The sequence below is a fragment of the Microcebus murinus genome, chromosome 29, assembly GCF_040939455.1.
Source record: "Microcebus murinus isolate Inina chromosome 29, M.murinus_Inina_mat1.0, whole genome shotgun sequence".
Lineage (NCBI taxonomy): Eukaryota > Metazoa > Chordata > Mammalia > Primates > Cheirogaleidae > Microcebus > Microcebus murinus.
The window spans coordinates 457113-485079 of record NC_134132.1 but is presented as its reverse complement, the minus strand read 5'-3'; the positions used below and the strand labels follow the sequence as shown (position 1 = coordinate 485079).

The following is a 27967-nucleotide window of genomic DNA, read 5'->3' as shown; positions in this document are numbered from 1 at the left end:
TCTGACTCAGGTGGGGCAAGGGCAATATACGTAACCTAAACATTTGTGCCCCCATAATATGCCGAAATAAAAAAAAACTATATATAAAGAATATTGTATTTAAATGTAATAATTATAAAGAATGAGGAAACATTGAAAATAAAAATTTTAATAACAGTTTCTTAAAAATAAAACCCAGCTAGACTTGCCAACCCCTACTTCCTTGAGTATGAATTCAAAAGTCCTTGTTTCCAAAAACAGAGGCAAAAAACATTCAGTTCAAACTTTAGACACTGATACAGGTGGTCAAGGCAGAATTTTTATCAAATCTTATTCAACCTGGCTACCTGTCTCTCCCTTCATGACACTAGATGTCCACATTAAGTTATAAAGGTTCAAATTCACAAACAGGAAATGATACACTTAAATCCCTTTCAAGTAGATTTTTTTCGAACTTCTTTTTTTTGTTTGTTGTATTTTGTTTTGTTTTGAGACACAGTCTTGCTCTGTTGCCCAGTGTAGAGTGTGGTGGCATCATCATAGCTCCTCAAACTCCTGGGCTCAAGCAATCTTCTTTCCTCAGTCTCTCAAGTAGCTGGGACTACAGGTACTTGCCACCACATCTGGCTAATTTCTTCTATTTTTAGTAGAGACGGAGTCTTGCTTTTGCTCAGGCTGGTCTTGAACTCCTGATCTCAAATGATCCTCCCACCTCAGCCTCCCAGAGTGCTAGGATTACAGGTATAAGCCACCATACCCAGTCCACTTCTACTTCTTAAAAGAAAAAAAAAAATATTTTCAAAACCCAGTTAATTAAAATGTGTGAGGCTACAGGTTCTGCTTTTTAAAAGGAACAAGCACCAGAGGAAGTACTAAGATCCTTCTGAATGGAGGCATTCGGGGAATAAAGCCTACGGATTTCACCAAACTGTTCTCATTTAAGTATAATTTCTTTAGCTCTGTATTTATCTAAAATACAGATAAATTTGTTTCCACTACAAAGAAAAACAAACAACTAAAGCTGCTTTGTAGAACTGCATCTGCATCTGTCTAAATTTACCCCTTAAGTATCGGACACTCATATTCAGGATGAAAACCATCTTGGGGACATTTGTTGGAGAGTTTGTAGGACACACATGTAATTCTTTCATTGGAGATACGGACAAGGGGGAGAGCAAAATATTCAGCATCCTATAAGACAGACTATTTTCCCCAGCCAAGGCTACAAATCACTCTTACTCACTCAGCCTCTCCAGATGAGAGTTTCCACTGATCCAGGAAGTGTATCTGCAATGCTTTCTGGGTTTCAGGCTGGGAATGTATCAATATACAAGAAAGACACAGTCCTTCTGCTTATAATGCACACAAGCAGAGTGGGAAATTCAGGCACTGAATAAATAATTACAAGCATGAGTTTTACAAGGGAAATAGGCAGGGAACATATAGCCAGAGGTTGGGGGTGGAAGGTCTGGACATCAAGACAAATTTCCCTGAAAAAGAGTGACTTTTATATGCAGGTCTGAGGGTCAGCACCGTTTGCCACTGTGTTAGGGGAGAGGTGAGCAGCTTTCTCTTCAGACCGAGCGACGTGTACAAGGGTCCAGAGGAGCAGAACAACATGCTGCCTTCTGGGAGACGAAGAGAAAGCAACGGCAAGAGGTGAGAGAAGACTGCAGAAGTGGGCAGGGCCAGACAGAACGAAGGACCATGGACATTGGCCAAAGGCAACGAGAAGTGTAGGGTACTGACATATATTTTCCTAGTATAAGAATTAAATTTAATGAGTAATATACGTGTTCTGCCCAGAGCATTTGAGAGTAATGTGTTCTGGACAAAGTCCCTGTGACAAACACGGTTGCTGCCTAGATGCATAACAAAGGGCCTGAGTTTCTGCATTGAGGCAAGAGCTGCCCAGCCCCAGGATAAGTGGAGGCCTGGAGGCCACACAATAAGCACATTGTTCTTTTGATTGCTGCTTAGCCCCATAAGATGGCTGGTTAGTCAATGACTGGTAAGACCCCTCAAGGGAGGGGCGACCTAAGCCAGGCAAAGCCACAGGGGATCGGCCTAAGAGGAAGTGGGGATGAAAAATGCCCCCAGCGGGGGGAAATGGGCATTTATTGAAACCTTAAAATCTGTACCCCCATAATATGCCAAAAAAAAAAAAAAATGCCCCCAGCGGCGGCCTTGCCCAGCCTTGCTAATCTCGGTCTGTGATCTATGCCTGGCACCTGGAGCAACTGCCTGGAAACCTTGAGTCAGGAGACATCTGTGTCCTTAGGCTATGTGTTCCGGAATCTATGGCTATCGCTGCCACACCTGGGTGGGCATGTACAAGGAACTAACTTTGATTTTGGGGGTATAAAAATAAAACGACTAGTGTGTTCTGCACTGCAGTCTTGTAACCATCTTTGTATGTGTGTGTGTCTTTTTGTGTTCTGTGTTCATTCTCCATCCTGCAAACGGGCCACGACAAGAAGCTGCTGAAGAGTCTGAGGGAGTGCTGTGATCATTGCTGTCTGACAAGACCATTCTAGCTGCTCTGTGTACAATTAATGAGAGGAAGGCAAGTGAGGGTGTAGGGATGCCAGTTAGACAACCAGGGCAATATTCCATGCAAGAAATGACTGAGCTCAAGACACAGCAGTAGAAATGGAGCAGGGACTGGTTCAAGAGCTATTGAAAAGGTCCCATCCACATTATCAAGAGGACTTAGGATTGGAGGAAGGTAAAAAAAAGAGAGAGGGAGGCATCAAAAATAATCCTTGGGCTTCTAGCCTGAGCGACTGTGTGGACAGTCTTCCATTCAGCAAGAGAGGGAATTTCAGGAGAAGGGTTCAGATCATGAATGCACTGTTGGTCATACTGAGCTTCAGGTCCCTGTGAATCAGGCAAGTGACAATGCCAAATAGGCATCTGGGTACTATAGAAGGTCTGGAATTGATGAAGGGTTGGGGCCAGGCGTGGTGGCTCACGCCTGTAATCCTAGCACTCTGGGAGGCTGAGGCAGGTGGATTGCTCGAGGTTAGGAGTTCAAAACCAGCCTGAGCAAGAGTGAGACCCCGTCTCTACTATAAATAGAAAGAAATTAATTGGCCAATTAATATATACAGAAAAAATTAGCCGGGCATGGTGGCGCATGCCTGTAGTCCCAGATACTCAGGAGGCTGAGGCAGTAGGATCACGTGAGCCCAGGAGTTGGAGGTTGCTGTGAGCAAGGCTGACGCCACGGCACTCACTCTATCCTGGGCAACAAAGCGAGACTCTGTCTCAAAAAAAGGGGGGGGATTGGACTGAAGATTCAATAATGGGAATCATTGGCAAATACATTAGTTTTTTAAGAAATGAAGATAAAATGAGATATCCTAGAGAGGGTGTAAAATAAGAGCAGAAAAGTAGCTGGTACACAGAGGGGCCTGAATAACATGACTTTTAAGAGAAGGAGGATGTGGATAAAGAGATTAAGAAGGAACAGCCAGAGATGGAAACAAGAAGGATGATATGGAACATTGGTTAAGAGTGTAGTTGAAGTGATGGATCCTACCGTCTACACTGGACAGAGAAGGAAGCAGAGGAAGTGGGGACTTACGTAGATATGGAGAAAGTGGAGGAATCAAAGAACTGGGGAAGGAGAGTAACATTTCCCTCTCGACACCCTACTTCCCAGCTCTACTGCACTGACCTCACAGAAGCTAAGCTGAGACATTTTGTTCACTGCAAATTTAGAAAACTGAAATTATAGTAATAAGCCTCCAATATAGACAATATCACCACCCTACTTTTTGGATTGTTGCATAGCATTTTACAGTATTCAAAGTACATTTATATTATTATTTCACTGTACCCTCATATAACACTATCAGGAAGGAAGGACAGGGATTATTAGCTCCATATACAAGTGACAGGCATGCCTAAGGTCACTCCATGTTTATAACACCAGAATTCAGATTCGAGACTCCTGACTTGGTCTCCAACTCAGGTTTTTTCCCACTAGACCTTGTCAATCTAGCCAGAAACACCAAGATGCAATTTGCAACTGTTCTGGAAGTCTGCCCCCAGGTTAGTGTCCCACACATTGTGATAGCAGAAAACTAGGTCCACTTGGTGATTTCGGTGACAAAGGGCTTTGTTCTATTTATTATAGATAAATTTAGAGTATGTTTTAATTGCTACAAATTGAATAGAGGGTAGAGGAAAAATACCACATGAATATAGGTGTAACATATATACTACCTCTAATGTCAACTTGAAAAGTAACTTTTCACATCAGGATCCAGGATAGTCCTGGTTTTGCTGAAGGTTAAAAATGGAAGGAAGGGGGGAGTGCAACTTCTAGCATTGAAATCACTGTGTTATTTGAAGCCCAAGGCAAAAAAGAAAAACCAAAAGATGACTCTTATACAGAAGTGGAAGTACACAAGTATTCCATGGACTACTTGACTGCTGAATATTGTTATGGTGATACTCTAAGATATTCAGTTACAGTAACATGAACAAATGGTTAGTGAGTCACTGACACAAATTTGGGTAGGCTGAATCAAACAAGAGGAGGTTATAATTTTAACCCTAGCACTTACCTTCAGGAAACATAATTTATCCTAAAGAGAGCCACTTAATCAGAATTTGTTAGCTAATTTAACAGTTTTAACTAAAGAGTATTCGAAAAACATGCTTAGTATCTTCACAATGAACCCAATGATTACATTTGTTGCTAAAAATAAATGTCAATGTCTCGAAAATTTTAAAAATGGAATTATCATAGGGTCCAGCAATACCACTTCTGGGTACATATCCCAAAGAACTAAAACCAGGGTCTTGTAGAGATATCTGTGCACCCTGCTCATAGCAGCATGAGTCGCAATAGCCAAAAGGTGGAAACAACCCAAATGCTCATCAACAGAGGAATAGATAAACAAGATGTAGTATATACACAGAATGGAATATTATTCAGCCTTAAAAAGGAAAGAAATTTCAACATATACTACAACATGGATGAACATTGAAGACATTATGGTAAGTGAAATAAGCCAGTCACAGAAAGACAAATGCTGTTTGGTTCCACTTATGTGAGATACCTAGAAGAATCAGACTCACAGAAAAGAATAGGGGGAAACGGTTGCCAGGGACTGGAGAGGGAGAAATGGGGAGCTGTTATTTAATGGGTATAGAGTTTCAGTTTTGCAATATGAAAAAATTTTAGAGATTGGCTGCACAGCAGTGTAAATATACTTAACACTACTAAACTGCATACTTAAAAGTGGTTACGATAATAAATTATTTTGTTGTGTATATTTTACCACAATTAAAAATTTTTTAAAAAATGAAAAACATTAAAAAACTAAATATCACATAGAATAATAATTTAATCACATATTAGAATAAGTCCAAGTCCTCTAGACTGGATCAGACTCAAAGAAAAATAATTATCTTGGTGGATTTTATCTTTTTGTTCAATTTTATGAGAACTTAGCAGGAAAATATGAAACTATGGCAGCAAATATATTAATATTTTCAGAAAGCTTCATAATAAAAAGAATCACTAATACATTTTTACAAAATAGTGAAATCATGATAAACCTAAATGTTAAAACCTAATTTGCAAAGTTACATTATCAGCCACATGCTTTTCTTCTTTTTCTGAGGTTACTACGGTCTGAAACAGGCTTCAGAAGGAAACTTAGAAAGATGAAGACTGGCCACAAAAATTCAGATGATCTTTCCGTGCTTATTTCAAATCCCATGAAGGGCCAGGAAAGAGACTCCCAGCTTCTGAAATGCCACCGGCGCCTTCAAACAAGCGCTCCACGCGCACCTCAGAGACAGCGCCCCCCCCCAGTGGCCACACACCCCCCAGCGGCTGTACCCCTCCCAGCGCCTGCACCCCCCCCAGTGGCCACACACCCCCCAGCGGCTGTACCCCTCCCAGCGCCTGCACCCCTCCCAGTGGCCACACCCCCCTCAGTGGCCGCACCCCCCCGCGCCTGCACCCCTCCCAGTGGCCACACCCCCCAGCGGCTGTACCCCTCCCAGCGCCTGCACCCCTCCCAGTGGCCACACCCCCCCAGCGGCTGCCCTCCCGTGACTGCACCCCCCCAGCGGCCGCATACCCCCCACGGCCGCACCCCCCCCACGCGGCCGCACCCCCCCCGTGGCCGCACCCCCCCGCGGCCGCACCCCCCACCAGCGGCCGCATACCCCCCCCAGCGACCGCACCCCCCTCCACGCGGCCGCCCCCCCCACCAGCGGCCGCACACCCCCCCGCGACCACACCCCCCCTGCGACCACACCCCCCCTGCGACCGCACCTCCCCCTAGAGGCCGCCCCCCCCAGCGGCCGCCCCCCCCCTGCGACCGCACCTCCCCCTAGAGGCCGCCCCCACCAGCGACCGCACCCCCCCTGCGATCGCACCTCCCCCCAGAGGCCGCCCCCCCCCTGCGACCGCACCTCCCCCTAGAGGCCGCCCCCACCAGCGACCGCACCCCCCCTGCGACCGCACCTCCCCCTAGAGGCCGCCCCCCCCAGCGGCCGCCCCCCCCCTGCGACCGCACCTCCCCCTAGAGGCCGCCCCCACCAGCGACCGCCCCCCCCTGCGACCGCACCTCCCCCCAGAGGCCGCCCCCCCAGCGGCCGCACCCCCCCAGCGGCCGCACCCCCCCAGCGGCCGCACCCCCCAGCGGCCGCACCCCCCCAGCGGCCGCACCCCCCCAGCGGCCGCACCCCCCAGCGGCCGCACCCCCCCAGCGGCCGCACCCCCCAGCGGCCGCACCCCCCAGCGGCCGCACCCCCCAGCGGCCCACCTTGCGGAGGAAGTTGACGTGGCACTCGCCCTTCTGCTCGCGCGGCGGGCACGCGGGGAGCGGCGGGGGGCCCGCGTGGGCCCGGCTGCGCTGCGCCGCCGCCAGCACCGCCGACTGGAAGCGCAGCTCCACCGAGTTGGCCGCGCCGACCAGGCCGCTGACGTCGAAACCCTGGGCCAGGGGAGCGAACACAGGCACACGATGTGACGTGGTCTTGCGCAGACAGTTTCGGACAAAGGCAGAATGTGTGAACGGTGCGTAAAATAACTCAAATCGGGGTTTGGCCTTCTGGTAAGAGGGAGCACCTCTCAGAAATATTGTAGTGTGACTCAGTTGCCCACTTTTGGTTACAGCTAAGCATATTTTCCTATTTCTAAGTTTCTCCCTCTACTTTTCCTGATAGAAGGACTGTCTCAGGGAAATAACAGAGCAAAAATACATGTCTTTACTCCTGGAACGTCAGCTCTGGCTATTTACGCGTGGCCTGGAACTGCCACAGATGCCCTACACTTCTGACAACCTGACTCTGGTGTGAAAGCATGTATTTCTAAGTTATTTTTGTTTTGAAAAGTCTACCTTTGAAAGGGAAGGACGATCAGCATATAATCTCTGAATTTAATTATTCCAGGGAGAAAAGAATGTTTCCTTTTAAAATCATTTATCAGTTGTCATTTCCCATGAAACTCTGTGTCACCAAACAACAGAGAGCGGATCGGCATTCACTGAACACTTCCCATGTGCCAAGAACTTGCCAACCATTTTATATAATCAGCTTATTCGATCCCCACAGTGACACCAGGGGGTTTGCAGTGTTTCTATCATTCTACAAATGTGGCAGCTGAAAAGTAAAGTAATTTATCCAGTGTTTCATACAGCCTGTACTTTTTGCACAGCCAATTATGCACTAACCTTTCGTTACTCAGAAAAACAATTAACATAAACAAACACACATAAATGTGTTTTTTTTAATGTGATGTCATTATATACTTACATATGTACTGAACATGTTGTCTGTTTCCCCAATAGTGACTTCATTGAACAGGACTTTTGAAACTGTATCTACTCCCTCAAAAATCAAATTTACTTTTTGCCATTTGCTAAAAAAAGAAAAGAGTTTTTAAAACAAGATCTATAAAACATTAACCTAGATAAGTCTTTTTTTGTAATTAGTTAAGAACCAAAGAAATAAATATTTCACAAAAATATGTATCCTTAAAGAGCAGTTTCCAGTGAAATTTTCAGAAGTATTGGTTTAATATATGTTTGTGTTCTTTGAGTGATCCAGCTTTTCTCCATAATCTATCAATAATCACCATAAAATCAAGAGCAAAACTTATAATTTCCAAATATATTAATGTTTTTCTAGTTACTTCACAAAGTTCTTAAGAGAACCAAGATAAATAATAGACACAAAACATTTTCACAAACTGTAACATTTACTAACACTATCTAAGAGGGCACGTTACCCAACTAATTAGTATCTATGAGTTAATATTAATGTGCTCAGTGCTCTGCTAAGCCTTACAGGAAACTATAACAGTCTCTGAATGTAAGGAGTCGGCAATCTGGTTGGTATTCGTTGGCTGGTTGGCAATCTTGTTAGAAAACTACAAGAGCTATCAGACTTCATCTCCTAAGAAAACACTTCAAGAAAAACAACTTAGAGAAGAGAAAAATAATAAAGTGTGTTATATCCATACCAAAAAATATTATTCAACTATAAAAAGGAATGAAGTGCTGGTACATGCTACAACATGGAAGAACTTTGAAAACGTGATTATGCTAAGTGAAAGAAGCTGGTCACAAAGGACCACATATTGCATGATCCTATATCTATGAGGTGTGAAAAACAGACAAATCCAGACAGTCAGAAAGCACACGAGTGGCTGCTTATGGCTGGAATAAGCACTGGGAGCAGGAAGAGTTGGGGAATGGGGAATGACCGCTAGTGGGCATGGCTTTCTTCAGGAGGAGTGAGGAAAATGCTCTTTCTAAAACTCATTATGGTGATGGTTTCACAACTCTGTAAATAGACCCCAAACCACTGAATTATACACTTTAAATGAGTGAATCATATGGTATGTGAATTATTTCTCAATACAGTTGTTATTTAAAAAAGAAAAAGATCGGTAGAAATGCCTGGGTAGAGGGTAGACCACCCCTATCATCACCAAGAAGGGACAAAGCCAGAGCAAGGAAGTGCTAACAGCATGGTTTCTTTAAGGTAAAAGACTTGATTCATATGCATAACTGGGCGGGGGAGCCAAAGCCAGAAAGCTGGACAAATCTGCAGGGTAGAGGGACACAGGCAAGGCTACAGGGACAGGGAACATTCAGTAGTATTTTCACAGACAAGCAGAGAAGTTTATACTTGATTTGCCAGCAAAGACAAAAGAAGACACTTTTTTGATTTGAAGACACTTTGATTTGCCAGCAAAGACAAAGAAAGACACTTGCTATTCTTGAGCAAAAACATGTCATGGCAAAACAATATTTTGAAAAGATGAATCTAAACCTTCTATATAGAAAAGACTGGAGAATAACAAGATATTTACTTAGGCAGCTTTGGCCTTATTCAGGCACTCACCAAAAAGGTGGAAAGCTGGAAATGAGAAGGAAGCAGCTGAACCAAGACAAATGTTAGGCAAAAAATTAACACATCTTAGAAACAGACTGAATACAGAGAGATGAAAATATTGGAAAATACTGTTACATTAAAACAAACAATGAGGCTGTTGAATATAAGTTAGTTTTAAGAGGGAAAGTCAACTGGTTAAGTTTTGGGCATGTTGAGTTCAAGGTGAAACTGGACCATTACAGAAGATACTTGTAAGTTTTAATATTACCTGAAAATAAAAGTCTGGAGCACAGCAGTAACTCCATGATACTGAGCACAATATTCTGGCTTTATTTTTTTTTTTTTTTGAGACTATTAAATAATTACCAAAAAATTCTTATAATAGGGACAGCATTTTTTTTTTCATTTAGCAATAGTGGTGATATACATATTTGGATTACCTTTTACTCATATTTGCTTACAATAACATAAAACAGGGCCCAGCTCAGTGGCTCACACATGTAATCTTAGCACTCTGGGAAGCTGAGGCAGGTGAATCACTCAAGGTCTGGAGTTCGAAACCAGCCTGAGCAAGAGCGAGACCCCGTCTCTACTAAAAATAGAAAGAAATTAATTGACCAACTAAAAATATATATAAAAAATAAGCTGGGCACGGTGGCACATGCCTGTAGTCCCAGCTCCTCAGGAGGCTGAGGCAGAAGGATCACTTGAGCCCAGGAGTTTAAGGTTGCTGTGAGCTAGGCTAATGCCACGGCACTCTAGCCAGGCAACAGAGACTCTGTGTGTGTGTGTGTGTGTGTGTGTGTGTGTGTGTGTGTGTGTGTGTGTGTAAATAAATAAACAACATAAAACATACTGAAAACCTCTCACAATGTAGTGCAAGGCCAAGTTCATGGTCTCAGTGGTTGGTTAGCACCACACAGAGCAAATGATATATCTCTGATTCTACTTAAAAATATTATTAATATACATACTCTATTAATTACTAGGGGGCAAGGAGGAAATATACATGAGAGAAATGACTAGATCTAGGTGACTCCATTATAACCATCGGAAAAATGACTAAATAAGACACAATTTCATGACTGATGATCAGTGGCACCATCCTCATATACAAAACAAAACATAAATCCCATATTCACTTTTACAGAACAAGGCTTACATCTTACTTAGGTCTCTGATACACAAGCTACACAAACAAAACAAAAGGTTATTGCCTAGACAGAAGAAAAGTTCAAATAATAATAAATATATATATGCACATACATACATACCTAAAATCAAAGGGGATTTCAAATTTCTTGCTATAGGTCCAGTTATCCAAGGAGATCCATCTATAGTTAAGGTCATTAAATCTATAGTAAGGATCCTATTGATACAAGATAAAAATGATTATGATAGTTAAATATGCGAAAATAAATCAATAAAATAAACATGAAATAAAGTATTAACAACAGCTATTTATCATCTAAAAATTAATGAACTCTTGGCCTAGTAGCACAAAAAGGTCAGATCATTAACACTGAAAAATGTAGGGAAAAAATTCCAACAAATTACCTAAAATGAAAGTGTCCCAAGATATAAATAACACAGTTTCATTATCAAAGAACTTGTGTGGAGATTAAGATTGGCTTCCCTTGCAATTGGCTTCCCAAGCAAATAGAGAAGCTCCAAAGTATTGGCAGAGAATCAGCAAATGAACCTGTGGTGTGTAGCCAGCAGTTTCTCCTTGGCCTGCAGTTCTTACTCTGCTGCCTGCCACCACCAACCCCAGCTGGCCTCTAGCGGAACACCCCTCTCTACTGCCCAATGGTCAGCAAAGCTCCCTCCTCCTTGGATTCATTTAGCAATTTTCTAGTTTTCACTTAGCTTTACTAAGTAAGCACAAAAAGAATCTCTACAAAGAATACACAGGTAGCACAGACACTATTGAACTTACAAACTTCAGACCAGTAAGCTAAGAAAGAGTGGACATGTGCCCATAAATGGTTTTACTGAGGCACAGCTATGCCCATTCCTTTACATGTCACATAAAGCTACTTTTATGCTACAGTGGCAGCTGAGTAGACATGACAGAGACCGTGTGTCCCACAAAGCCAAAAATGTTTAATATCTCGCCCTTTACTGAAAACATTCGCCAGCCCCTGCTCTAGAAGACTGGCCTATAAGGTGTTCATGGACGTTGCTGCATCTGAGTGTCCGGCCCCGATTCCTCCCTCCCAGAACCCTTAGGCCTCTCTTCTCCCACCCATTTTCCACCTTTCTCTCCCAGAGGAGGGCTCCCAGACAGGAAGCAGAACAGACAGTGGTCGACGAAGCTTTTCTGTCCCTCTGTCTGTGAGTGACAGACACAGACAGGGAAGTGTGCAGGCACAGAGGGGCTTCCTCCCTGTCGGTGACAGGGCCGAGGGTCATTTCCTTCGGGACTGCCACTCCAGGCGGAAAAGGAAAAACCAACTTTGTCTAAACTGCACAGGGGAAGGAGCTGGATGGCCCAGTCAGGCTGGCGATGGCAGGTGCACACTGCCCTGGGCATCCCTCTGTGAGAGGCGCGACGTGCCACTGTGTATCAGGATCAAGATAAGCATCTGCCAGAAGCTGCTCCTGATTGGAAGAAAGATTCTGACAAACTACCACTGTGTTTTCCCGAAAATAAGACCTACCCATACAATAAGCCCCAGCAGGATAAGCACGTGCATGATAGAAGCGCTACCCCGAAAATCAGCCCTGGTGACGGGCGTGGCTGGCAGCGCATCTGCACAACCCATGCCTGTCGTCGCGGAGCGAGAAAGAACACGAGCAGGCCTTCTCATCTGCCCCGTCAGAGCTCTAGTGCTCGACAGGAGAGATCGGGGCCGATGGCTCTAAAGGAAACAGAGTCGCAAGACATTGAGGATGGAATTCGGGGTTTGGAGAGTGAGGATGGTGTTCCAGAAGACTTAACTACATTTGAATAAATGTAGATGGTTGTACCGTACTTAAAAAAATAACACATCCCCTGAAAATAAGCCCTAGGGTGTCTTCTTAAGGAAAAATAAATATAAGACCCCGTCTTATTTTCAGGGAAACACAGTAGGGGAGAGAGTGCCTGATGAGATTTTAAAACAACAGATAACCAACAAACTGGCTTTTAAGGTCTGGTAGTAGAGAGGTTTTGTTCTGCCAAGTGGCGTGTGCCAGGCCCAGCCAACTTGCTTCCTTCTCTGCTTTCCTCACACAAGACCCAGCCTGTGCAATGAATAAACGTGGCACAAATACTTAAGGACACGAGTTTGAAGAGGCACCTAATTATTAGCACGGCCGTGCCTCCCCACCCAGCCCTATTAATAGCCCTACACTGTGGACTGAGTCCAACACAGCTAAAATGTCTCGAGGGAGAGGTGTGAGGGCAGCTCGGCCACGCACTCCCACACTGCAAGCCCGGCCTGACCGCTGGCGCTGCAGGGGCAGGAGTCCCCGCCTGTCCCCAGCCCCTGAAGGGAGCTGTGTGTTGGCTTTGAGAGGGCAACCTTCCCAGATACATTTTTTCTAACCAGAATTTACAAGTTAAAATTCTTCTCTTACTTGACAGAAGCCAATGTGAAAAAAAACTACATACTGGATGGTTTCAACTGCATAACATTCTGGATGTTAAACAGAAATTCCAGGAGGCTGTTGTTTTGGACTGAGCTCCTGCACTCGGCCCCAACAGACCAGACCAAACCAAAATGGAGTCACTCGTGCCAAGTATCATTTAATCAAACTGAAACTTTAAGAAAGCAGGTAGATCCCCAAACAGACCCGTTTTTCCTGAAAACAGGAGATTCCAGTCCACCTGAGTAAGGAAGTCCCCTCTGCTTTAACCCTTACAAGAAAAGTAACATGAAGTAACCTGATGATAATAATCAGTCACTTTTCCCTTTTGTTCTCTTTCCTTGTTCCCACCTAACATAACCCACTCCACCACTGCCCAGTGGGAGTTCTCCTTTTATTTTGTAGAATGGAGATTGCCCTGATTTGTGACTCATAAACCAAAAGCCACTTAGATCTTTACTAAATTTGTTTTAATTTTGTCTTTTGACTTGTAAAAGGCAAAACTATGGAGACAGAGAAAAATAATCACAAGCTACCATGGGCTAAGGGGGAGGGAGGGATGAATAAGCAGAACGCATGGGATTTTGAAGGCAGTGAAACCATTCTGTATATTACAGTGGTGAATACCTGTCATTTTACATTTGTCCAGGCCCATAGAAGTACAAGCAAGAGTGAACCCTAATGCAAAGTGTGGACTCTGAGTGATAACGCTGTGTCAATATCAGTTCATCAGCTGTAACCTCTGAGCCACTCCAATGTGAGGCGTTGATAACGGGGAGGCTAGAGGTATACAGGAAACTCCCCACACTTTCTGTTCATTTTGCTATGAACCTACAACTGCTCTAAAAAATAGTCTATTAAAAATTGTTCTCTTACTAAGGGAAAATACCTTACCAAATAAAAGAGTTGCAAAGGCTTAGATTATATTTATATGCTAATAATAACTATTCCAAATGTTAATCAACTTCATTTGGTTCCAGACTGATCCGATCCCATTTGATCATATTAAAATTCTGAGTCCTATTTAAAGCAAGCAGCAGCTCAGGGTTATCTCTCATGACTAAGAACCCATGTAAGTTGCTGAGTTGTTAATCAAACCCATGAACCCTAAAACCAATAACTGTATCATTTGTTGATGATTTACGATTTATCTGCCTCTAAGGTAGGCACTCAAACACTCTTATTTTCCTAAAAGCATGTATAGCAAATACCATTTTATAGAAGAATAAGCTAAAGCTTCAAGTGCAGTGACTTTCCTGAAGTCCCATGACTAAGCAGAAGTAGGTACATCAGCAATGAACCAACTCCATCTAATACCGAGCTCCGCGTTCTTTTCACTACACTACAATGTCATGCTACATATATTTAATGCTTACACTTTTATACCAGATGATAACTGCAATAATAATAATACAATAGCTAAAAGTGACTACCTGTGACTCTCCTGGGGTAGGTACTATTATCATTGCCATTTACTAACAAAGAGTCCAAGGCTCAAAGTTGAACCGCTGTAGGTGGTGGAGCACTGACTCAGAACAGCAACTCTGGCTCCAGCGTCCATATGCTTAGTCATTACCTGACACTACCGTTAATGTCACAACACCATCAATCGTTGCCATGTCAGTGCTACTTACAAAGCAGGAGCCATGAGATAAACATGCCACATGTGTGCCCCGGCTGCCTATTTATAATTGATACTTACCATACTTACTGTACATCCACAAACCAAGTGTCATCAAGCATGCGAATGACAATATCACCAGTCTAATTTTCTCTGTAGGCTTCTGGACTCAGTCTATTTTATCTGTTTATAGATACATATACTACTTAACCAGGTATAGCTTTACCATTCCCCAATTCTGCTTCAGTCCAATGCTTGACTTTACCCCAGACATAACTACCTCAAGTGGATTTAAATGGAGTAAGTCTTTTTTTTTTTTTTGGAGACAGAGTCTCGCTTTGTTGCCCTGGCTAGAGTGAGTGCCATGGCGTCAGCCTAGCTCACAGCAACCTCAATCTCCTGGGCTCAAGCAATCCTTCTGCCTCAGCCTCCCGAGTAGCTGGGACTACAGGCATGTGCCACCATGCCCGACTAATTTTTATATATATATATATATATATTAGTTGGCCAATTAATTTCTTTCTATTTATAGTAGAGACGGGTCTTGCTCTTGCTTAGGCTGGTTACTCCTGACCTCGAGCAATCCGCCCGCCTCCGCCTCCCAGAGAGCTAGGATTACAGGCGTGAGCCACCACGCCCGGCCTGGAGTAAGTCTTTATACCTGCTTCATTTACAGGCACTGCTTCCTAAGACACTTAGGTAAAAATAAATAAATAAATGTTAAGACATTTATTCAAAAACAAGCAAAACTCTGATTAAGATACATAGCTATTAGGGGCTGGGCTCACGCTTGTAATCCTAGCATTCTGGGGGACAGAGGCCGGAGGATCGCTTGAGGTCAGGAGTTAAGAGAGCAGCCTGAGCACGAGTGAGACCCTGTCTCTACTAAAAATAGAAAAATTAGCCAGGCATCATGGCATGTGCCCATAGCCCCAGCTACTCCAGAGGCTGAGGCAGGAGGATTGCGTGACCCTAGTAGTTCGAGGCTGCAGTGAGCTATAATGACACCATGGCACTCTAGCCGGGGTGACAGAGCAAGACTCTGTCTCAAAACAACAACAACAACAAAAAAACACTTGTGAAACAAAAAAACATTTGTGAAAAAAAATAAAATGATAATTCAGAATAGTAGTTAGCTTTCGGAGAGGTACGCAGGGGCATTGGGAAGGGGCAAGGTAACTGCAATGATATTGTGACGTGCAGGCTCATAAATTAGGTAGCAGGTGCCTGGGTATTTGTTTAATTATTGGACTTTAAATTTTAGGCCGGGCGCAGTGGCTCACGCCTGTAATCCTAACACTCTGGGAGGCCGAGGCGGGCGGATTGCTTGAGGTCAGGAATTCGAAACCAGCCTGAGCAAGAGCGAGACAAGACCCCCTCTCTATTATACATAGAAAGAAATTAATTGTCCAACTAATATATATAGAAAAAATTAGCCAGGCAAGGTGTCACATGCCTGTCGTCCCAGCTACTTGGGAGGCTGAGGCAGCAGGATTGCTCCAGCCCAGGAGATTGAGGTTGCTGTGAGCGACGCTGACACCATGGCACTCACTCTAGCCTGGGCAACAATAACGTTTAAAAAATTTATAAATGCATGGATGTTTATAACTTTCCATGTATCAAGTACTACATATTAATAATAATAAATCATAGAAAATGTTCATGGGAAGCGAAGCTACCCTAAACTACACAGAGGTACTTATGTGTTCCATTCAGAAGCAGCCGTACTCCCCAAACCTCAGTTTCTCCATTGTCAAATAGGATCTTCCACTATGAGTCTTACTTCAAGGGTGCACAGTTACAAGAGATTGCCAGCCCGTGAGTCAGACAAAACATCTGGTCAGCCTTAACATCATCTTTTCCTGGCCAGGCATGGTGGCTCACGCCTGTACTCCTAGCAGTCTGGGAGGCCGAGGCGGGAGGATAGCTTGAGGTCAGGAGTTCGAAACCAGCCTAGCAAGAGCAAGACCCCATCTCTACTAAAAATAGAAAGAAATTAGCTGGACAACTAAAAATATATAGAAAAAATTAGCCAGGCATGGTGGCGTATGCCTGTAGTTCCAGCTACTCGGGAGGCTGAGGCAGGAGGACCTCCTGAGCCCAGGAGTTGGAGGTTGCTGTGAGCTAGGCTGATACCACGGCACTCTAGCCCAGGCAACAGAGTGAGACTCTGTGTCAAAAAAACATCACCTTTTCCTAAACTCCTTAAGTTAGTAAATACTGCTTCCCATCTAACACTGTTGTAGGTAAAAAAAAAAAAAAAAAAAGAGTTGCAATTTGAGGAGACTCCTTATTTTCTGACCAAAGAGACTACAATTTAAAGGGAAAACAAGACAAACAATTTGCTTGGCCCACTCCTAAGTCCCAGGCCTCAGGAGGGGGCTTCAAGGAGACACACAAAGGACACCTCACTACAATGTCGCAGTGGAAAGGGTAGGACAAATGCCGGGAGAAGAGAGATTCCTAGCTGACAGGAGGGTGGGACCAGGAGCTCACACTCTCCCAGGGAGCCAGGGGAGCAGCTGAACGCGCCTCGCCCATGAGGGGAAGGGGGGGGCGGGAGAGGCCATGGGGTCATTTAGTGCACGTGTTCGGGCCCAGCTTCCCTCGCCACCTGTGGGTCCTCATGCAGCTCATAAAACAGGTTTTTCAGTTCTAGAACAGAGATGGTAATCGCAGCAATCACACCTACAGCTGCACAGGATCAGCATGAAGACTGCAAGAGTCGATTATAAGGCAGGCGAGGTGGCTCACGCCTGTAATCCTAGCACTCTGGGAGGCCGAGGTGGGCGGATCCCTCGAGGTCAGGAGTTTGAAACCAGCCTGAGCAAGAGTGAGACCCCGTCTCTACTATAAATAGAAAGAAATTAATTGGCCAACTAATATATATAGAAAAAATTAGCTGGGCATGGTGGTGCATGCCTGTAGTCCCAGCTTCTCGGGAGGCTGAGGCAGGAGGATCGCTTGAGCCCAGGAGTCTGAGGTTGCTGTGAGCGAGGCTGATGCCACGGCACTCACGCTAGCCTGGGCAACAAAGCGAGACTCTGTCTCAAAAAGAAAAAAAAAAGTGTCAATTACAAAATGCACTTAGAACTGTCCTTGGCACACAGCCAGCACGCTATAAATGACACTGTCTTCTCTATTATATGTACTGATATGAAGCGATTTCTAGGATAGATTAAGTTTAAGAAAAACATTGGTATAAAACAATATATATTCTCATTTTAGAGGGGAAATACATAAATCTCTTATGATATATGTGTATGTTTATAACATCTATGGAAGAATACACACGAAACTGGCTAGCAGTAGTTGTCTCTACAGAACGGACCCGGGGAACAGGAGCCAGGGATGGAGGAGACTTGCTTTTCATTATATAGCTGACCTGTCATTTTTTTACTATTTGTATCCATTACCTATTTCTAACTGACCTCTTTCTTAAAAAGAAAACAATAAGCTGGCTTGATAGCAATAGAAATGATGAGGAGGGAATGGTTGGAAGACACCGTAGGATGGACCTACAAGATCCAGGACCTAACAATAACAGAAGAGATGAGAAGAAATAAAAGCAAAAACAAAAATGGAACTGAAATTCTGGGTCTAGTTCACTGGGAAAATACTCAGGCTTTTTATCAGAAATGGGTTTTTTGTTTGTTTGATTTTTGAGACAGAGTTGCACTTTGTTGTCCAGGCTAGAGTGAGTGCCATGGTGTCAGCCTAGCTCACAGCAACCTCAATCTCCTGGGCTCAAGCGATCCTCCTGCCTCAGCCTCCCGAATAGCTGGGACTACAGGCATGCGCCACCATGCCCGGCTAATTTTTCCTATATATGTTAGTTGGCCAATTAATTTCTTTCTATTTATAGTAGAGACGGGGTCTCGCTCTTGCTCAGGCTGATTTCGAACTCCTGAGCTCAAACGATCCGCCCGCCTCGGCCTCCCAGAGAGCTACGATTACAGGCGTGGGCCACCACGCCCGGCCAGAAATAGGTAAAATAAGAGAAACTAAGGATTGGGAAGCTTGAAAGAAGAGACATTTGGATATACTGAGTTTCATATTTCATGAGGACATTTCATTTCCAGCTGGAAATCAGGGGAATGTAGTGGTTAGACACAATGATTTCAGCAATTGTGGCACAGACAGGCTGGTTGAAATGAAGAGACTTCCAAGAGACAGAGAACAAAGAAAGAAGTGATATGTGAATTAACTGTGAGGAAATGTTCACATTACTGAAAACTTTGAGCAAATGAGATGTTTTAGTGGCATACTTTGAACAATAGTATATAGTGCTCATCTTTCATTAGACATCTTTAAATTAAAACAATTGTTCCCTTTGCTTCATGTTTACTCTTCCTGCCCACAGGCAGTGTGGGATGGGGAAAGAATATCTGGGTTTGAATCCTTGCTCCCACTTATTAGACACGTGACTTCTCTGAGCCTCAGTCACGGAGAGTAATTACACCTTTTCCACAGGGTGGTCGTGGAAATTACACGAATCAAGTGCTCAGGAAAGGGCCAAGAACAGTCCTTGCACACGGACGGCGTCAGGTAGATACTATAATCAAAATTAAGTTTGTAGTCTAGGTGGACTCCACACACTTCCATGTGAGCAGGACCAGCCGGCCGCACCTCAACAGCCGACCCTCAGCCGCGCTCCCAGCCTGCCCCGCCGGCCGCCTGGGGCAAGTCCTCCCTCCCTACACACACCTCCTGCGGCACCAAACAAGAAAATGTCCACGCTTAACAACCAGGATTTTGTAATATCTTTTTTTTTTTCAAATGAGGGCTTAAAGACCTCACAGTTCTCCTTCCCAGAAATTGAGCAACATTTTTAACTGATGACTATTTGTCTAAATTTATATTTCAAATGCAGTCATTGGCTAATTTATCTCCTTAACGTCACACTTGGTTTAAGCAGTCAGACTTTAGAAGACGACATTCCGATCTTTAAATGTCTTTTCCTAAAAGCTTTTGAGATCATTTCACATCATAAAGCACAAAGCCAAATATTCCAGTCTTAAGAGTCGCAAGACCTCGTGGAAGGTCAGCATAACAACCAGACAGTGCCTTCTGGTTTACGAATACATTCCTGTCTAGTCATCTTGGACTGTGATCATGGGACTTCCTTCTCTGAAACACAACAAAACTATTTCCTGAGTGATAATGGTACTGTGGTTATGTTGAAAAAAAGAAAGTTCTTACCTATTAGAAAGCCATACTAAAATGTCTGTGGATGAAATAATGGGATATCTGTGATTCCTTTAAAATAATAAGAGGTGGGCCGGGCGCTGTGGCTCACGCCTGTAATCCTAGCTCTTGGGAGGCCGAGGCGGGCGGATTGCTCAAGGTCAGGAGTTCAAAACCAGCCTGAGCAAGAGCGAGACCCCGTCTCTACTATAAATAGAAACAAATTAATTGGCCAACTGATATATATATAAAAAATTAGCCGGGCATGGTGGCGCATGCCTGTAGTCCCAGCTACTCGGGAGGCTGAGGCAGGAGGATCGCTTGAGCCCAGGAGTTTGAGGTTGCTGTGAGCTAGGCTGACGCCAGGGCACTCACTCTAGCCTGGACAACAAAGTGAGACTCTGTCTCAAAAAATAAAAAAAAAAATAAAATAAAATAATAAGAGGTGGCAAAGTAAATGACAGAAGAAACAAAATTTGCCATGAATTGATAAATGTTGAAGTTAGGTGACAGGCAAATGGGATTTCATTTTGCTATTCTCTTTACCTCAGTATTTGTTTGAAATTTACCACAGTAAGTTTCCACCACATGGAAACTGCTTCTTTGCTACTTAAAGATTGCAAACATAGGCCGGGCGCGGTGGCTCACGCCTGTAATCCTAGCTCTCTGGGAGGCCGAGGCGGGCGGATTGCTCGGGGTCAGGAGTTTGAAACCAGCCTGAGCAAGAGTGAGACCCCGTCTCTACTATAAATAGAAAGAAATTAATTGGCCAAATAATATATATAGAAAAAATTAGCCGGGCATGGTGGCGCATGCCTGTAGTCCCAGCCACTTGGGGAGGCTGAGGCAGGAGGATGGCTTGAGCCCAGGAGTTAGAGGTTCCTGTGATCGAGGCTGATGCCACGGCACTCATTCTAGCCTGGGCAACAAAGCGAGACTCTGTCTCAAAAAAAAAAAAAGATTGCAAACATACAACAATGCACACGATGCACGTGTGTTGTCAGAATGTACTTATGTGTGACAGCCTGCAGATTAGGGACTCCATAGACGAGTCCTTGGACAAAATTATTAAGGCTAGCTTGTTAATCACATGTATAGCTACTATGATATAATCTTATAGTTTAAATTTTATAAATTTGCACATCTAAAATATATCTTTCTCTGGCTATTTGCCCCAATTGCAAGTGAAGAATATAAGGTAATAATACAATGTAGAGAAAAAGTACTAAGCATCTGATGCCTATGACTTTTTTAGTATATGTATATATTTATATAATAATATTTTCTTCCATTTTAAGTGTATATTTTTAGTAAGAACACATCTTTATAATGGTACTTATGCAATTACTAGAAATTATTCCAGATCTGTATTTACAGACCCAAACACAGTGTCAACGGAAAAAAGCCAAGTCTGCAAAATAATTTTAAAGAGATTTATTCTGAGCCAAATTTGAGGACCATGACCCGGAGCCACTGCCAAGAGGCCTTGGGCAAGTGGACTCACTGTGGCTGGGTTACAGTTTGGTTTTTATACAGTTTAGAGACAAGGGTTATGGGTAAAGCCATCAATCAATGTGTGGGAGGTATACATTGGTTTGGCCCAAAAAGGAGGGCCATCTCGAAGGGGGGGGGCTTACAGGTTATAGGTGGGTTTAAAGATTCCCTAGATTGTAATTGGCTAAAGACATGAAGCTTTGTCTAAAGAATGTTTTAACATAAACTGTTTACCAGAGATAAGCCACTATTTGTTGCAAATTGAGGGCCTACAGGTTTGTCTTGCATACTCTTAGGCCTGTTAATGGGTTACAAAGGAAGTCTCCAAGAAGGGAGGGGGGCATGATAATGCCTGTCTGACCTCTCTCCTCCTGGCAGGCAACTTTGCCCTTGAATATTCCTCTGGCCACGAGGGGGTCCGGTAGGGGTTGAGCATTTTAGTTTACAACAGAAAGATACTCACCATATATTTTAAATGAAAAAGTAACTTACAAAACCATCTGAGGGAATTATTTCATTTTTATTATATATTATTGTATTTGTATGTAATTAGAAAAAATCTGGAAAGATAAACACTAAAAATTTTATAGCAATTACTTCTCCTTTATGGCATGCTTTTTACTAGTCTGTCTTTTTCCTTTATATTTTCTGTATTAATTTATTTGTACAATAAGCATTAAATAAGTTTTTAAAAATAATTTTATAATTCTTTTCAAAAGATTGAAAAAGAGGCCGGGCGTGGTGGCTCACGCCTGTAATCCTAGCACTCTGGGAGGCCGAGGTGGGCAGATAGCTCAAGATCAGGAGTTCAAAACCAGCCTGAGCAAGAATGAGACCCCACCTCTACTATAAATAGAAAGAAATTAATTGGCCAACCAAAATATATAGGGAAAAAAAAAGATTGAAAAAGAAAATAATGTCAGTATATAAGAACTTAGTGCATGATAAAAGTAATATTTTAAATCAGTAGACAAAAGAAAAACTGTTCAAATCATGAGATATAAACAACTAATTATTTGAAAAAAACTCAAATGAATCAAAATATTTTAAATATATAGAAGGAAGCATAAAGATACTTGGTAGGAGGTGCAGGGGGGTAGAATTACTTTCTAAGCCAACTATCAAAACAAAAACAACCATAAAAGAAAAAACTTAAAAGATTTCAATATATAAAAACTTAAGGCTGGTCCGATGGTAGTGGGTTATCAGAACTTATTCACATTAGTGTCACTAAAGTTGGTATTCAACCCCCCACTGCTAAATTTGACTGGCTTTAAAAAAAAAAAAAAAAAAAAAAAAAAACTTAAAACATCTAGATGACAAAATGCATCAATAAATGGGAAATTTTTGAAAATATATAAGGAGCAGCTGAGGCACAGTGGCTCACGCCTATAACCCCAGCACTTTGTGAGGCCAAGGCGGAAGATCGCTTGAGGCCAGTTCTGACCAGTCTGTGCAACATAGTGAGACCTCAACTGTATAAAAAATATGATATTAATAATAAAAAAAATTAGTCAGGTGCAGTGGCCTGTGCCTGCTGTCCCAGCTACTAGGGAGACTGAGGTAGGAAGATAACTTAAGCCCAGGAATTGAGTCTGCAGTAAGTTATTGATCATGCCACTGCACTCCAGCCTGGACAACAGAGCAAGAGGGAGGGAGGGAGGGAGGGAAGGAAGGGAAGGGAAGGAAGAAAGAAAGTGTAGGGCAGAGGAAGGGCAGAGGAATTTGTAGGACAGAGGAAGGGCAGAGGAATGCTTCCAATTGTCGGGAATTTACTTGGGTGGGGCAATGAGCTAACCGCAAACCTTTGCTTCTAGTCATTGCTTGCTTGCTACACCGCTGGATGGGGAATTACGGGATGAGGTCATTGAAGCACAGGGGACTGGCCCATCAGGCAATAGAGGGCAACCAACCCACCAATTATTTCAAAAGGCAATAGTGGGCAACCAATCATTTTAAAGGTCAACGCATGACCCATGCCTAGTCAGCTCGTGGGCAGCTTGTGCACCATGGGGATAAAAGGCATGCCGTTGTTCCGGTCGGGGTCCTTGCCTGCGAGAGTGGCCACTGCGTTGGTGCTCTGGGGCTTGGACCCTGGCTAGCCAGAAAATAAACCTCCTCTAGTGTGACTGCATCCTCGGTGTCTCTGCTTTTCTGTCCGGTGGGGCTGTGGGTGGGAGGAAGAGAGGGAGGGAGGAAGGGAGGGAGGGAGGGAGGGAGGAAGGAAGGAAGGAAGGAAGGAAGGAAGGAAGGAAGGAAGGAAGGAAGGAAGGAAGGAAGGAAGGAAGGAAGGAAGGAAGGAAGGAAGGAAGGAAGGAAGGAAATATATAACAGGAGGTCTTACAAATCTATATTAAAGATGAATAGCCAATGGAAAAATAGACAAACAAGACGAATAATAAATCCCAACCTACATAAAATAAACATATAAAAGGTATTTAACCTCACTATAAAGTAAATTGTTTCTGTTTTTAAATAATATTCAAATCTAGCACCTAAAATAAGCATCTGATAAAATAATGATGGCAGTGTACATACAACTGGTACAACTCTTACAGAGAGCAGCTTAAAGTGCATATTAAAAGACTAAAACAGGCCGGGCACGGTGGCTCACACCTGAATCCTAGCACTCTGGGAGGCCAAGGGGGGCAGATCATTTGCACTCAGGAGTTAAAGACCAGCCTGAGCAAGAGCGAGACCCTGTCTCTACTAAAAATAGAAAGAAATTAATTGGCCAACTAAAAATATATAGAAAAAAAATTAGCCAGGCATTGTGGCGCATGCCTGTAGTCCCAGCTACTTGGGAGGCTGAGGCAGGAGGATCACTTGAGCCCAGGAGTTTGAGGTTGCTGTGAGCGAGGCTTACGCTATGGCACTCTAGCCCAGGCAACAGAGTGAGACTGTGTCTCAAAAAAAAAAAATAATAATAAAATAAGGATGTATACTAAAATCTTGTTAAAAGGATATTCACTCAAAAATAGAAAAAAATATGGGCAAATCTAACTATCTAATAATAAATGATTAATTACAAGTGATGGTAATTATGTATAATGGAATTTTAAAAGAGCCATTAAATATGGTTCGTAGAAATATGTTTACTGCACGTAAGAGCATCACAAAATGCTAAATACAAAAAGTTGTTCAAATTCATATTTAAATATTTATAAATGAGTATGCAGAGAAAAATTCTGAATGGATATACTATATTTTCTTTTATGTTAATACTGGTTATCTACAAAAGCCAGGTTTCCAACCTTTCTTCTTATGTACCTATACTTTCTAATTTTGGTACACTGAGACTATCTTTTTAAAAAAAAAAAAAAAAAAGAGGTTTTCAAGACTTACACCAGTGGGAAATTGCATAGGAAAGCTGAAAACATACCTAACGAATATCTTTACCTATGCACTTAACATATCCTATGGTAATAAATAACTAGGTTTTCTGCCTCACTAAAGGTGACTTCCCACAAAATAGGAATTCAAGTCTTACTCATGTCTTTTTATTCCTAGTACCTTTTGTAGTGTGTGGCATAACAGTAGGCTGAATGAATAACCCTTAACAGGGAGGCCAAAGGCCCTCCAAGCAACCTAAAGTTCAGAATTTTTTTCTTTCTTTCTTTTTGAGACAGTCTCACTCTGTTGCCTGGGCTAGAGCGCCGTGGCATCAGCCTCGCTCACAGCAACCTCACATTCCTGGGCTCAGGAGATCCTCCTGCCTCAGCTGGGACTACAGGCTTGCGCCACCATGCCCGGCTAATTTTTTCCATATATTTTTAGTTGTCCAGCTAATTTCTTTTTATTTTTTTTAGTAGAGACGGGGTCTCGCTCCTGACCTCAAGCGATCCTCTGGCCTCGACCTTGCAGAGTGCTAGAATCACAGGTGTGGGCCACCGTGCCCGGCCCTAACGTTTAGATTCTGCATAGGAAACCCAGACAGCCACCTGTGAAACAGCCAAGGCTGGCCACACAGCCTCTCAGTAAACATAAATTCCACTTTACTAACTCCTCAGATCAAAACTGACGTTTCCTTGAGTCTTCTTTCTCTCACTCCTCACACCCAATCCATAAACGGATCCAACAGAACAAATCTTGTTGCTGCTACACTCAAGATGTGTTCTTACAACCAGTCTCAGCATTTCACTGCTACCACCCCGGTCCAAGCCAGCCATCGTCTCTTGCCCACAGGCCTTCGCGGTCCCCCGCTGGCCTCCATGCTTCCACTCCCCCCCACTGGCGTCTCTGCCCAGCAGTCAGTGGCTGGATAAGCAAGCCTAACCATGCCGCTCTAAGCCCTCAGCCCCCAAAACTTCCCTTCACATGTAGAGTAAAAGTCCTTTGGTTTTTTTTTTTTTTTGAGACAGAGTCTCGCTTTGTTGCCCAGGCTAGAGTGAGTGCCGGACGTCACTCGCTACTAGCTCACAGCAACCTCAATCTCCTGGGCTCAAGCGATCCTCTTGCCTCAGCCTCCAGAGTAGCTGGGACTACAGGCACCATGCCTGGCTAAGTTTTTCTATATATATTAGTTGACCAATTAATTTCTTTCTATTTATAGTAGAGACAGGGTCTCCCTCTTTCTCAGGCTGGCTTCAAACTCCTGACCTTGAGCAATCCACCTGCCTCGGCCTCCAGAGAGCTAGGATTACAGGCATGGGCCACGGTACTCTGCTGAGTAGAAGTGTTTTAACTTGCCAAAGCGTTTCTTGTGGCTCACAAGCCAGTCAAGGCCTGCCATAGACGCTGCTCTGAACCCCCCTCCTTCCTGGCGGCTTACCACTCCGGGCTAAGAGGAGTGGGCTAAGTCCACTCCTGGACTCCAGGAGTCTAAGTCCACTCCTGGACTTGCCACGAGCACCACAGGGCTCCCTCTCAACTCTCATTTTTTCCCTCTTTGCTGGGAATGCACTTCTCCTTAAGAGTGACCTTGTCAATAAAGGTCTCTGCTTAAAAGTCAACTTATCAAAATGGCTATGCTTAACCACTGATTTTTTTAAATTGCAATCCTTTCCAACCAGTCTTCACTCTCTTCCTCTAATCTGCTTAGTATTCCAGCCTGGGTGACAGAGAGAGACCCTGTCTCTTAAAAAAAAATTATTTAACTTTGAAAATGATTTACTTTAAAATATACATATGTTGGGCAGTGGTCAGCGTCATTTACAGCACTTACTTCCTTTTTGATATATATGTTGGGGGGAAAAACCTGAGTACCAGACCAGAAATGTTGCAGGACCCTAGCTGTCCAGCCTGTCACTGAAGTAAATGTAGAATGATACTCTTGCAAGTCAGCCACAGTGCTTCAAAACATAGATTTTTCAAAAAACCAAGGTAAGCACAGCATAATACAGAGTCCAGACTGTGGAACCGGGCCCACCTGGGCTGGGATTCTATTCCCATCAACTCAGTTACTGTGTGATCCTGGTCACGTTCTCTAACTTCTCTAGGCTGCAGAACTCCGTATCTTCCATAAAATCCAGATTAGAAAATCTCCTCTATAGAGTGGTTGTGAGAATTGGGTCGACACACGAGTACCTCGAATACGAGCACATCTCGTCCCAAGCAAAGAGAAGACACGAGAAAACCACGTGCAGCTAATGGAGCTGCAAACGCAGGGGAGGATGGAGTCGCATTCCACATTCTGAGAGAAAACGGCACCTTTCTTCACATCCCAGTCGGCCTTAAGAGTTACCTAGCACTTTCCCTCGCCCTGACAAGCCCAACGTGCCCTCGTAGGTATCTCCTCAACCTATGTGCTGCATCAATCCCAACTCTGACTCGCTTAAAAGCGAAAATGAAAAACCGGGTCATTACTCCATGGAGTTAACCCTTGCGTAGCAAAAAGCTACCGTCCTGCGGCGTCCAGACAGCTGGCACCGCGATCCCACACCTGAGCCTGCCGTGGCCACGCGCCCTCGGCCGCCCGCGCAGCTCCGGCTGCCGCACAGGCGGGCGGCCCGCGGCGGAGTCCGCCCACCGGGATTCCGCCTCCAGGCGGCGGGCGTCCCCGCGCGGCGGGCCAGCCTCCGTCGCCCGCACGCCGCCGCCTGGGCACTTCCCCGACAGGGCGCAGGACGCAAACGGGAAGGCCGTGCCAAACCGACGGGCACAGCCGGCCCCGGCGCACGGTACCTGGATCAGGCCCTGCTGGAGCAGGGCGCTGTGCACGCAGCCGGGGACCTGCCCGGGCAGCTCCAGCGAGCCGTTGCCGCTGCGGACGGTCCAGCGGCCCCGCAGGCTGTAGCTGCGCGCCCCGGCCGCGGAGCCCGCGCCGCACAGCGCGAGCAGCAGCAGCAGGTGCGGGCGCATGTCGGCCGGCGGGCGCGCAGGGCTGCGGGGAGGCCCCTGCTCCGCTCGCCAGAACCGGCTCCCGCGGCCCCGCCCCGGACGCGGCTCCGCCCCCAGGCCCGCCGGGTCCCGCCCCGCAGCGCGGGCGACGGGCGCGAGTCGGCGCGGGACCCGCGCGGCCGCCGGCCTGTGAGCGGCTGCAGGCGGGGCCCTGCGGCCTGCGCGCCCGCGGCGGTTCTTCCCGCGGCCCGGCAGATCCGGCGGGAGGGCAGAGCCTCGCCCGGAAATCGGGACGCAGCTCCCTGGGCGCGGGGCGGCACAGAGCACGGGCGGTCGGGATGACTACCCACTACTTCCCGTCCCCGAAAGCCACACGGCCCCTGGTCCCCGGGCAGGGCGCGCCCGCCTGCGGAGCCTCGAGTGAGCGAACGAGCGCCGTCGCTAGGGGGCGCACGCGCG

General features: G+C 44.8%; 1 protein-coding gene across 1 annotated transcript in view; it reads right to left on the bottom strand.

Annotated features, from left to right (window-relative positions):
* Positions 1 to 27601, bottom strand: part of MANBA (mannosidase beta) — a 124220-nt gene extending 96619 nt beyond the window's left edge. The window contains exons 1-4 of the mRNA XM_012770960.3: positions 27353 to 27601; positions 10629 to 10723; positions 7768 to 7873; positions 6777 to 6947 (exon numbers count right to left, since the gene is read on the bottom strand). Coding sequence (XP_012626414.2) covers positions 6777 to 6947; positions 7768 to 7873; positions 10629 to 10723; positions 27353 to 27529 — 549 coding nt within the window. The 5' untranslated portion in view covers positions 27530 to 27601. The remainder of the gene's footprint in view (positions 1 to 6776; positions 6948 to 7767; positions 7874 to 10628; positions 10724 to 27352) is intronic.
* Positions 27602 to 27967: the final 366 nt, after the last annotated feature.